Source organism: Labrus bergylta, chromosome 8, assembly GCF_963930695.1.
Source record: "Labrus bergylta chromosome 8, fLabBer1.1, whole genome shotgun sequence".
Lineage (NCBI taxonomy): Eukaryota > Metazoa > Chordata > Actinopteri > Labriformes > Labridae > Labrus > Labrus bergylta.
Genome location: NC_089202.1, coordinates 8,379,131 through 8,392,462, shown reverse-complemented (window position 1 = coordinate 8,392,462; position 13,332 = coordinate 8,379,131). Strand labels below are relative to the sequence as shown.

The following is a 13,332-nucleotide window of genomic DNA, read 5'->3' as shown; positions in this document are numbered from 1 at the left end:
ACCGCAGGAACTATGAACTCTAGAGGAACCATTTTAGCTCATGCTTCGGAGTAAGCACTCTCCCAGCACTATGGTGATGCGAATGCAGACAGAAAAAAAAGTCCCATGTGGTATTGAACTCCCTAGTGGATAGTTCCTCTTCAAAAATTCCTCAGAACTGTTTGGTCCGAAAACATCTAATTAAGGGAGGGAGGGTTCCAACAGTTCCTAGAACTATGAATAAATTCCTGCAATAAAAAAAAAAAAAGTCTGTTTTGAAACCGTACAGACCTTAGTCAATCTCTGCTTTGTTAAGCTATCGTTAGCTCGTAAATGCTAATACATTGTTATAGGACTAATAACGTCAGCTGTTCTCTCTGTATTCCACACACTGACATGAGCTCCTCCTGCTCTCTGACTGGCAGTGCACAGGCTATTCTCCTCTCTCTGTTTGTTTTTTGATGGAGATAATAGATAATTAATATGCTTTTTGATGAAAATATCATTGATTTTGAAAGACTGACAGCCCACCAATAACTGTTTTGTCCCGTCCGTGTCATCAGAGTTTCTATCATAAACAATCTATGTTTAACCCGTCATCATCTCTTCGTCATCATGAAAAACGATCATGCTTTTCATTTGCCACACACAATTATGACAGAACTTCTGTGGTGTCAACACCCTCGTTACTCTGTTCCTAAGGTCCACTACTCAGTCAAACTGCACTTCTTTGAAAGGTGCTATGAATAAAACATACCATTAATATTAAGTCTGTCCTTGCTGCTGCAGTAAACTGTATAATTAATTTATCATCACCTCTGATTGGTTCAGTGCCCAATAATGGAGATGCTGGTAATGATTATTCTCATCTCAATGATTTCATTACACAGCTCTGTGTTTGTGTGAATGTGAATATGGGTGTCAGCAACAAAGCTGACCACGCACGCACGCACGCACGCACGCACGCACGCACGCACGCACGCACGCACGCACGCACGCACGCACGCACGCACGCACGCACGCACGCACGCACGCACACACACACACACACACACACACACACACACACACAAAGAGCTAGATATACCTCTTTCCAAACCCTCCTCCTCTCCTTCCGGTCACTTTCATGGTCTCGCACTTTTTTTTCAAAAAGGTTAAAAAAACAACAACTTTGCCAATCAGCCTACTCTTCATACAGACATTAGACATGTTGGGTTTATTTGCCACATGTTCATTTGTTCATGGCCCTGTACCAAATGTTTGCAGAAGCTGTAACACAACATGTTAGCAAAGTCATTACACAGTAACCACACATTTGTTTCTTAATAAGAAATACAATACAAATGTTGAGACAGCCGGGCAGATAATACAAAAGATAAATGTAATCACATGTTTTTGTTGTTGTTGTTGATAGATTCAAAATAATCAGCTCAACTGCCCCTATTTAAGTAGTGTAATAGAGGATCAATGTCTACAGCAGAATTCATGTTGTTTGGGTTGTATAAGCAACCTGTAACTTAAGCACAAATATAAATGTATAATCATTATGTATATTAATTTATTATACTTATTTGAAATACATTTTTACAGAAGGAGTGCAGACACACTTGTAGCCCAACACAGATCCTTTTTATCCCATGTGAACAAATAATGGACTTTACTATTTTCTAGTTAAAATAAAGGTCAGTGTGCCCCATGTCATTTACAGTTTTTCATTTTTAAGGTATCACATCAGACTTTTTTGACAATTATTTCTTTGGGTTCCACAATGAGTGTAAAAAGGCTTAAAAGCATGGCTAGCTAGTTAGAAATATAACGTGTTTTAAAAACCCGGCTGTAGGTACTGCTCTTTGTCTTGAGCACTATGTATGAAAAACAACTTTAAAAGTGAAAAGCTTTTTTTTAACTTTAATTTAAGATTTAAACTTGTTTTTCCAATCCCCAAAATGAACAGGAGATCATCAGCAGCAGTTATCTGGAAAGCTAATAAATAGAGAGAATGTCTTTTGGGAAGAGTTACAATATGTTTTGAAGTAAGAGTATGCTGTTTAAGTATTAGGATGTTATACTAGTCAAAGAGAAAAGACAGTTGAATGTTTAAACAGAATACAAATGATTGTAAAAAATCAAAGTTACAGAACAATGCCTTCAAAATGAATTTCTATGAGGCTGCTGGCCCACTGCACCACTCTGATCATGTATGAATGACTTATTTGTATTCGCAACAGATACACACAAAGGACAGCAAATTAAAATTACAGTCACACACACAGCCGTGTTCGAAAATACAAATACTATAGCGTATTTGGTCAAGACAAAAACAGAGAGAGAATCGTGTCAGGCAGATTGCCAATCCTATGTCCTTCTATTTTGAGAAATGATTTCTTACCATTGGTCCAGCTGGTCCGATCTCTCCTCTCTCTCCCTTATCTCCAGCAGTTCCCTGTAAAACAAACAATGTCATTTCAACTCAGCTGGCTCGGTGACTACATCGAAAGCTACCAAAGGACTGGAAAAACCAACATCAGTTATCTTAATACGATGCTGAGCTGCCACGAGTCCCCAAAAACAGCTTCAGCAGTCTATTTGAGGCAGACTTTGATGTGTGTCAGTTTAAACTGGCATGTGGTCCACAGCTCTATATTAAGTTAAACTGCACCCATTCTGTGACTCCTACCTGCACTCACAGTCAAATGGCAAACAGCTAATTTTCTACTAATGCTTCATTAAAAATTAACTGTGGAAAATGCCTAGAATTACTGAAATAACACTTTTTATAATAGGAGTATTTTTATGTTATAAATTTCAACTTGAAAATAAATCCTGAAAAGTTTCATGATTTGACTTTGCACTCTAGAAAATGTGACATTATACTTCACTACAATATGCATGTACAAAAACAAACACAGGCGAAGTCTTACCGGAGGGCCCTGAATAGAGAGACCATTTGGTCCCTGAGGACCTGGTGGTCCTGAAGGTCCAGGAGGGCCAATCTCTCCCACCGGCCCCTGAGGTCCCTGTGAAAACAAAACAATGATTTATTTTCTTCCTTTGCACAAAATTTGTATCAACATTTCACACTTTCTTTTAGAGGTCATCATTTGAAAAAAGAATGTATTGTATATTGGAAGTAGTGCAGCAAATGAAATAGTAAATTATTCGATTTTTTTCATAAATATAAAAAAAAAACCATATATTTGATAAACAGAACAATTCATTGTTAAATCTGTGTTTTTTTTTTATTTGAATAGCTCTAACGAAAAATAAACATAATGTGCAAGTGAAAGTGTACAGCTTATATTAGCAGCGGTAATGAATGCTCTACTCTCTTCCCAAAGACTGCACGTACTTCATATAAATAATAAAGTAATATCTCTAATCTCTATTTAACATCATCATCACATCTGGGCGTTGTTCTGCTCATTATTCCTGCTTTCATTATGAGATCTTCTAAGTGAAAAAGATGTAGAAACATGTTGATCCATGTGTATGAGCTGCAGAGACGGTTCCTGCATTAGGAGCTTAAATAAAGGAGTTCCTGCAAACAGCCACAGACTCACAGCATTTGTAGTTTGTTTGATCAGAAGCAGCTGTAGTCAAAGTTATCGTCACTCTGACTGTATTTATGGTTTCACTGTTCAACCATGCCGTACACTGGCTACATGTCTATCTGGATCTGATATACACGATTGAAGTAGGCAAAATAAACAGAGGATGAAACGTGTTAAGTTATGTTTAACTTCATGATAAACATCAGTCAATGATGGCGCCAAACCACTTGAAGATATTTAATGATTTTTAAAGAGATTTAAATTGCACAGAGGTTTATTTTGATCCCCTCGCCAATTAATTTCCCGTTTATAAAAGCTTTCACTATAACAAGAAATGGAACCAAAATGATGAGTGAGAAAATGATGAGTGAGAACAAAACAAAGAAGGATTCATGGTGGAGCTGCTCTCATACGACAGAACAATCCAAATAAAATAAACTTGGCTGCAGCTACACACATACAAATTCTGCCGAGCTACAGAGGAGTGTGAACTGGCAGGCACATGTTAATATATAAAAGTGTGCCGTACGGTGTGTGCCAGAGGATGGAAAGACCACATCACACTCCAAAACTAACACAATTACACACATCAAACATAACACACGTGGCCTGCATTTAGAAAACCTTACATGAGTCTGTTCCTGTCTTTGTTGCAATTTTTGGGAACTTCTAGCAAGATGTGCTCAGATTGAAGTTCTGGGTGGCCATCATGTTATGCACCCGCCACACTGTCACTCAACAGAGGCGTAAAGCTGAGATAAACAAACTCATGCTCTTGAGTGGCAGCGCTGCGTGTCTGAGCAAAACTAGCGGGACCCCTGCAGCTGCTTTCAAAGAGGAGACGTTTAAATATCAGTCATGGGATCTGAGTTTTGAGAAACTTCCAGAAGCATCAGGCTTTGTATCGACTGTCACAGCTGGAGAGTTTGTAACATTTTGGACCGGACTGCCTCAGCAGAACCAAGGCAGATGCAAACTCAACCGCAAGTCCAAGACAGGATTTGTTAGAAATGCATCCATAAAACACAGAAGTTAACAGCTGTGATGATAAGAGCTTGTCTTTATTCTGAGGAAGATGAAAAAGTCTGGAAAATGTTGATGAAGGAAGATCAATTTCTGTCCGACCATGAGGGCTTCACATTCAGCCTGGAGGATGGAGTGGGCTGCTTTGTTTGTGAGTCAGTGACATATATCTCAGACAAATAAATCCCGTTTCAGAACAAGGGCCATTTGATCCCTGGAGGTAGAGGTGTGGGCCAGCATGTTGGGATTGCAAATAAGTACTACTATAAACAAGGGTGGCCTCACCCTTTTCATTGCAGCGGGTGTGGTGTATTCACTTCCTGTTGCAAGCCTTACAAAGAGTTCAATTTTGACCAAACTCTGACATGCTAAATTATATGGCTCTTCAATGACACACAGTTTCAGAGATTGTTATAGTCTGAACCCACATGTGTCTTTTAGCAATGTTTTTGAAATATGTTCGATCCACACAACACCAGCATGTGCCACAGTGAGCTGATAGACTTCTTTCAAACTGGTTGTCTGCAGAAAATACTGCAAATGAAAACAATAAACAGCATAGGTTTCTTTGTATGGATGCACAACATGATGGAAATGTTAGTGAAAGCAACAGGTGTTGGGCCATCAACGCGGACGACTGATTCTCGGTCATCATTTTCAAAAGTGCCTGTTTCTGTTTGTACATACTGCAATTCATTGTCCAAGTTTTAAAAATAAATCACAGTCAAGCTGCCTTTCTTGAAGAGGTTTGGCTGCTGCTGAGTGCGAACACTGCAAACACAAACAGTAATTCTTGCGTCTGTTTTATTTTTGCCAAAGCACAGGAGTAAAGTTATGTTCCACTGCAAAATCAAGTCCACCAGCACAAACTGGTAGGGGGCTTTTTCTACCACAGTTTGGAGAATATGACTCAACAGGATAAGTGATGCAAGCTAGATCGTGTTTGAAACTCATAATGTTCTGATGAAGAATAAATTAGGGTGCATTTAAACTGACCGTCACTCCTGGCTCTCCTCTGTCTCCTCGGGCTCCTCTTATGCCTGGACCTCCCTGAAACACACCAAAAAACACAAACTGTCAAATCAGCATAAAACATCAATGTCTGCCAGCTGTGTGCTACGGCAAAGAAACCAACATCTGAGGAGTATACAGTAGACTCCCTTTAAAGTATGAAAGTTTTTTTCGACTGGTGTTCGTCATGAATGCGTTGATAGATGCAAACAGTGATCAGGGCCGCTCCTCTGAGCTGCACCTCATTATGCTGCATCTGTGAGCAGCAGCAGGAGTTTGAGTCTGTTAACCTCGGGCCGATCCCCTCACATCCTCAAGGTTTATCTGGGGACACTGAACATATCTGTTGATTATTGGTCCATTTGGGAAGCACCCACTTCCTATGTTTGCTTTAAAAAGTCTCCCCTGGGGAAGAGGGCTGATGAGGTAGTTCCTACGGGGTTAAGCCAGAGGGGACGGGAGGATGTTTTTAGAGAGGATGAAAGAGGATTATGAGGGGAGACAAACTAATGTGGTTTTAGAGAGAGGTCAGTCCTATTGAAACATTGACTCAATTCAAACAAATGAAGTTTGTCTGTTTGCTTCACCTCTCAGGAGCTTGTAGAAATAACACTGGCATAATATGTTAATCTTCATTACAAACATGAATGAATTAAACAGCTAAACGTGATGTTTATGAGGCCTGTTTACACTTTTCTGCTACACCTGCTAAAGGATTGCTTCTGACATTTTTTATCTATCTTATTATAAAAGTCACATGCCCATCAGCGTGAAATGTTTGCTATAATGATTCCTCCTGCCTGAACCGGCAATCTCAGTACAAAACTTCCACTTTGTCTTTTTCCTTGTCTGTATTTCCAACACTTGGTAGTTCACAGAGCCAGCAATAAACCCATAGATGACAGCCAGCATGAAGAAACCCGCTCTGACTAAGAAGCCTCGTGTAAGCTGTAGCTAAACTAAAATGCAGCTTTGACAGTCCGTATCCATCAACAGTGGAGTGATGCTAGAACAGGCTTACAGGCAAGTATAACTACTGCAACAAATAACTGTCTTTAAAACACATGTTACCTAAGAATTGAAATATAGTAGAATATAGGCAGAAATTATCTTACTTAAAATTACTTTCCTCCTATAAGGAGCAAGAAATCAAAAAGGAACCTTTTTGCATCTCAACCTGCAGTACTTTGCTACAGTAAAGTCATGTTCGGGGAAGAATTCATGTGTGATTCAAAATGGTTGATTATGAACGCCCAGCCATCAATTTGTCTCTGCAGGTCGTTTTTAATGGATAAATGCAAACAACAGGAGCCTTCCACTTGTTTGATTTTTTTTGAAGACCTGCAGAGAAACTGAAATCATTTTCAAAAAGTAACAATACAAATGAAAAAATAATACAAATTGTATTTGAATTTTTCACACACACACACACACACACACACAGATATTATTGTTTGACTGAGTGACTTGATGCCAGAGGCAAATTTACATTTTTTAAACAAACACTTGGCTCTCAAACAGCATGGGCACAATTCAATTTGAACAAACGGAGATGGCAGGCAGCGCTTGTCTTGTTATTCATAATGTCAGATTGATTGCTGAATGATGTTCGGTATTGAGCCGAGTCTGTGCCAAATCAGGCGGCACAGATTGCAATTCAGTTTGAGCAATCAATATTTTTGCAAACATGACTCAAAGATTTACAAAACTGAAGAGACCTGCTGCTGCGCGAGACAGGAAGAGACATGCGTCTGACAGAAAACACAAACACAGAAATTACTTTGAGAGAGAAAAGCACAACAGGGTTTTTGGATGAAGACTGTATGAGAGCAGACTTCTGCTGGAGCTATAATTCAGACTGCCAAAACGCTGTCTGCTCTGTGTAGATAGAGATTTAAGTGCATATTAATAAACCCAACGAATAAGTCACCTGTAAAATGGATGTTTTTAGCTTTTATAATCTCTCTGATTGGATGTCAGCTACTCTTGTTTCTAAATCTTTTTTTTAACTCTGCAGCTTCTACGGCCTCCAATTGTCTTTTCATGGCAGTCTGGGTGTTCAAACATGCATCTCATGCGTCCACAGATTCACCTATTTATTTAGCTTTCCTCACACTCCTTGGTTTATCAGACTGCACAAAATCTCAGCGGAAAAACCCCCAAAAATTCTGTACAAATCTTTTGTTTACACTGGTACTCTGTTTTCACAGTCTGATAGGATTTTGAAAGTTTCCCTGGGGGTGTAACAAAAATGTATGGCCTCAACATCCGTTATGTTGTGTTAACAAGGGGAATGTCATTGCTGTTTCGTCCTTTTTCAAAACCGAACTGGATATACTTTGCAGTTTCAGCACAAAATGGCTATGATTTGCCATTAAACCATTCATCTACGCCCATACGCTGCAGTCAGAATGTAATATAAGGAGCCCATTTGATGCCAGCGAGAGAAACAGACACAGACAAAGAGACAGACACGGGCACAGAGAGGCATTAAATGATAATAAAAAAAAGAGAACGAGAAGAAGAGCCTCAGGCATTTGGGTGAAGTGGAGGTAAAGAAAAAAAAGATAAAAATGATGAAAAAGTTGAAAGCTGTACAGTACAACTATTGATCCGAGAAAGAGAGATAGCAGGAGAATGAGAGAGTGAGCGAGAGATGGAAACAGTATAAGAGGAGAGAAAATGTGTTTCCAAATCGAACACTCCATTCTCTAATTAACTAGAGATTTATCTTATTCGAAGAAGAAAAAAGATTTGTAGCACCTTTTTTTTTCTAGTTTTCAATTAGCTGTCTCCATATAATGTAAAGGCATTACAAATAAAAACAGTAAAGACAGACCGAAAAAAAAAACAAAGAGAGGTTAAAACCAAGAAAAGACACGTCCCTAAGTCGGCTCATTTAACCAGGCTGAAAATAGTTGGGATTGCTATCGGCTTTGATAAATGGAATAGCCGTACAATTTATTTCTTGAACTTTACAGATTTTCATCTACTCCTCTCTCATGCCCTCGCCCATACCATCCAACAAGGGAGATAAAGAAAATAACTCAAGAAGATAGAGAAAATGAGAGAAAAACAGATCTTGTGATGGGTCAAAAGAAGAAATTTAAATAAATAAAAATGCAGAAAAGAAAGAAAGAAAGAAAGAAAGAAAGAAAGAAAGAAAGAATATAGATTGAAGTCTCAGGCTGTAATTGAGCTCATTTACTTGGTCTCATCTCTCAGCCTCTGTCAGGTCGTACCTGCTGCTGCGTGAGACGAATACAACTTTTCCACAAGCTCATCCCTTCTCTCTCTAACATGCTGAATCCCCAAAGAAACAAACAAAGATATATTTTATTCTATATTTCACAGGTTTCATTAAAACAATATCAACTTACATTTTTTTAAAACGTGTTATTCAATGTTTTAATGAATGAGCCTTTGGCTGGGAACAATATTAGGCTGTATTGAAATGGGGAGTTTTATCACTTAACATTATATCACAGATCTCAGGGTGGCTTCCCTTAAGAGGATTTTGCAGTTTGCAGAAACTGGATGTTTCCTGGGCAGGCGTGATCTGGTTGAATGTACAGTTAAAGCACTTAAAACAACAGAAGAGAAACTTAACGGTGACTTCACTGACAACATCTCTGGTGGTCATTCCTACAGCCACATGCAGATTACACGCACACTCAAAACAAGAGATAAATGTGGCACTGTGCTCTGTGATACAATCCAACACGTTAGGGTGCACTTTAACTGCCTGACTATGTGGAAGATGTTTATTTCATTTCCAAGACTGAGAAAAAACAATGGCAATGCCGTTATTTCATTTCTGTTCTGTTGAGCAAGGTGTATTAGATTCAAAATTGTGTCATGCAGAAATTATGCTGACTAATCCTCTGTCCATAACGTTAAGCAAATCATATTTAGTCTCTTCTGTTTTAATTGACACCAGAATGGCCAAGCATCTCATTTGTGTTTTTGTCTATAATCTAAAAACTTACTACTGTGCATTTTACAGCAGTCTGCATTTTTTTTTTTAATTTAAAAACAAAAAAACAATTCCCTTTTTACTGGAATAAACCTTACATTTTTGAAAGACTGTCTAGACAGTCAAAGGTAGTGAGGAGATCAGTGATATATGAGGTAAACTCTGAAGGAGAAAGTCTCTTAATGATTGTATTGCAATATGAATACCATAAATTACCATGTTTTATAGAGACAGAGTGGAAAAACAAATAAAGAGTGAAGAGGGGAGATATCCGTGAAGAGTTCTACACATGTCTGTGGAAACACAGAGACGCAAAAAACACAGACAAAAACAGACTGAACAAGATGCTCTTCATTCTGGATTGAAGCACAAGAGTCTGATAATGTAATTACATGAAAGAATTCAGTGAGCTCTTACAGGAGGTCCAGAAGGTCCTGGAGGTCCTTTGCTGTCCTGGGAGCAGGTACAGGCATGAGGCATGGCGGGACACTGCTCCTCCACTCTCTGAAAGCACACAGAAAGACACACAGTGGAGGGATTGGGCTGTGTATTCAGAAAAAAACCAAAAACATGGACACTGGTGATTGGTGCTCTTACGTTATATAGCCTAGAATAGTACATAAGAGAAAGACAATTCTTGAGATTCTTATGTGCATTTCTCTATCATAAATCTCATTATAAATTTGTCTGATCGTATGTGTTTGCAGTGTTAATCAAACACTGACACCATTCATACAAATTCAAAGTAATTAGGTGTACATTGGATCTTATCCACAATTGTCACTCTTGTTTTCTAAAGCTCTATCAGTCGTAGCCCTAAACTATGACACATTCAAGGCGGACATTGGGGAGAAATTCATGTATAAAAGTGTGTGAGCATGTATGCGTCAGGTTGTATTGGCCTGTGTTAGTTTCTTACCAATGCTGGCAGCTCGCAGCACTTATCTCTGCTGGCCCAGGAGGTACTGCAGATGATGTCAAACATCTGGAGCTGGAACTGTAAACGTGCACACACAAACCATTTCCATTAATACTGTCATGACTAAAGAAGTTAGCATGTTTGTCGATGCAGAAAAGAAAATGGGAAAGATAACAACAGTGTGGTTTTGAAATTATGAGGGTTTTGGGTTCATAAGCAAGAAGAGTGGCGACAGTTTTTCTGCTTAATGACCAGCGGAAAAGTACCAGGAAATAGATACACAAAGTCTGGCTGACAGCTTCTCCAGACAAAATTCATGTTCTGAGGCTTCCCTAGACCACAACTATAAACCAGGCAATAAATTAGGTCATGGGCTCATGTCTGATTCATCCAAAGTTTTAAGTTTATCAACAAGATCTATGAAAAAGCTTCTGACGAATTATATTTATATCCTGAGAAGGGCAGATTCCAGTTTCTACACTTTGAACCATCCAGACACCAGATGGGATTTTTAATGCTATAAACTTTTAACAAACCTTTATCAATGTTACAACATTTAGATATCACAAAGGCACCTCAAATTTTGTAGAACTTAGTTTAGTGGTCATAATAGTTGTTGTTCTCTCTGTTACTGTTTCAATAACTTTCAGTTCTTTATTTAAGTGACGTCTCCTGTGTTGTAGTCAAGACCACACTAACCGAGAACAAGACATACCTGAGACCAGAGTGCTCCGAGACAAGACCAAGACATTTGGGGATCGAGACCCAGTCAAGACCAAAACCAAGTCAGGGCGAGAACGAGACGAGGCCAACACCATTAATATCAATGAAAAATCATAATCGTGTGACGTGGGCTTGTTACTCACTTACACCGTAACACCGGGAAGGTTGCAGCTGTATAAATCAAAATACAAATGAATTGATGTTATTTTTTCTTTTATAAAGAGGCGTTATCTTTCTTAATCACAGTGATGACTTGGAAAAATCGCCTGTCGATGGTCTTGACCGGTCTTGATTTAAAATTCAGACTCAGCCCTCTGTGACTGAGACAAGACATATTAAAACTGCTCCTGATTCCCAGACGAGACTGAAACCTTCAAAAAGTGGTCTTGAGACCAAGACCGATTTTGAGAACTACAACACTAATGGAAACAAATACAGAATAAAACTTGTTGTAATTAGATTTCATCTTCACTGAGTGATGTCATGTATGTTTTTTTTTAGGAATGGATAGGGTCATTTTCAAAGACTCAGTAAAAGTGGAACCAACACTAAAAACCTAAAAATACAGAATAACTTCTGTTTGGAGATAAATGGAGTAAATGTCATGACTTACATTATATGACTTACCTTGTGAGTGCTGATGTTCTGTTACTGTTGCACTCCTATCAATCATCTCATTGACTAATAACTCTTAAGATCTTTGGTTATTAGGACTGTCCACCTTATTGTTTGTTAATAATGAGACATGTTGCTTTTGTGGAACTTGTAGCAACAAACATTAAGACTAAATAAGCTGAACAATGTCAAGGCTTGAAGTAAGAATTTCTGGAAAAGGCTTCGATTACGGTTTCATTTTTCAATACTGGAGACTCGTTTTTAAATTAACAACCTCCTCCTCTAATGGGCTATAAAGGCCAATCTGATAATGGGCACAGAAAATGTCACTTTTTTCTTTCTAATCCTTCATATAAAGCTCTTCTCCCAGCATGTTTCAGATGATTATTTTCTTTGGTGGCAGATAGGAAGTATAAATTTAGTAATAGCAGCTCTCAGTGTGTCTCGGATATCTCACCTCCTCACTTGCTTGTGTGTGTGAGCCAAAATTCATTTTATTTCTGTTTGCTTGAGCTTCTTAATGGATGCAGGATAGACAGCAAATTATTTGTACAGCACTTTGTGCATCTCAATTTGCAGTAAATAAAGTTAACACCCGCTGAGTGACAAAATGGAATGGCTTTTGGATCTCATAAAAGACCACAATGGTTCACGCAAACTCCTCATTTTTTGGTCAATGCCATCAATGCACAAAGGACGATTATAACCAGCAAGGTGAATATGACTTGATCAAAGAAGGTTTGTATTCATGCTCTCTCTTTCTGTACATTAAACCAGCTTGATCTGATGGGGTAAAAATATCAATACAAATGTTTATTTTAAGGAGTACCTGAATCAAATTGGAAAATACATTTTTTTCTTGGTGTTGTCTCCTCTGCTTGATTTTACTGCTCTGATGACCTTTTTATTCTTCTCATTTGGGGGACACCTATCAGATTTTTAAGACCAGATTGTATTTTGAACACACACAGGTATCCCCCCCTCTAAATCACACTATATTCAGAGTTTACCAAACAAAGAAGCAGACAGGATCTGATACTCACTGGAGCAGAGTTGTCCTGACTGCCTCGAGATCGAACCATCCGTCCCAGTATCTCCACCCCGTCGGTGGTGATGTTACCAGCAGCGTTGATGGGTTTCTCCCCAGCCACAGAACAATCTAACACCACTTTCACGGATGTTTTGCTGATGGTCACATGGAGCTGTAAGGGAGAAAGAAAATAAGGTAGATAAAGACCTGTAAATAAAGTGTGATAGTCTTGTGACCCACCAACAGCAACAGTTTACAGGTGATGTAGCATATCATCAAAAAAGTAAATCCTTGTTTTGTCTGTATAATCAATACTTTTTATCAGATACTGAAATACATTAGAAGACATAAATATAAAAGATATATGTACAGGCCTCGTCTCTGTGATCAGCCAGAGAACAAAACATTGGACTTCCTCTTATGTCCATGTGTACTAACAATAACAAAACACCTTTTAACTGACTAATCACCGTGGAAATTGGTTCCTTTGCTTATGTTGGGTTGT

The 13,332-nt window shown here is 38.6% G+C and overlaps 1 protein-coding gene across 1 annotated transcript in view; it reads right to left on the bottom strand.

Moving 5' to 3' along the window:
- The window catches only part of col14a1a (collagen, type XIV, alpha 1a), a 118,296-nt gene that overhangs the window by 20,751 nt on the left and 84,213 nt on the right, over positions 1-13,332 (bottom strand). The window contains exons 34-39 of the mRNA XM_065957744.1: positions 12,841-12,999; positions 10,460-10,537; positions 9,958-10,044; positions 5,550-5,603; positions 2,901-2,996; positions 2,369-2,422 (exon numbers count right to left, since the gene is read on the bottom strand). Of these exons, the coding sequence (XP_065813816.1) occupies positions 2,369-2,422; positions 2,901-2,996; positions 5,550-5,603; positions 9,958-10,044; positions 10,460-10,537; positions 12,841-12,999 (528 nt within the window). The remainder of the gene's footprint in view (positions 1-2,368; positions 2,423-2,900; positions 2,997-5,549; positions 5,604-9,957; positions 10,045-10,459; positions 10,538-12,840; positions 13,000-13,332) is intronic.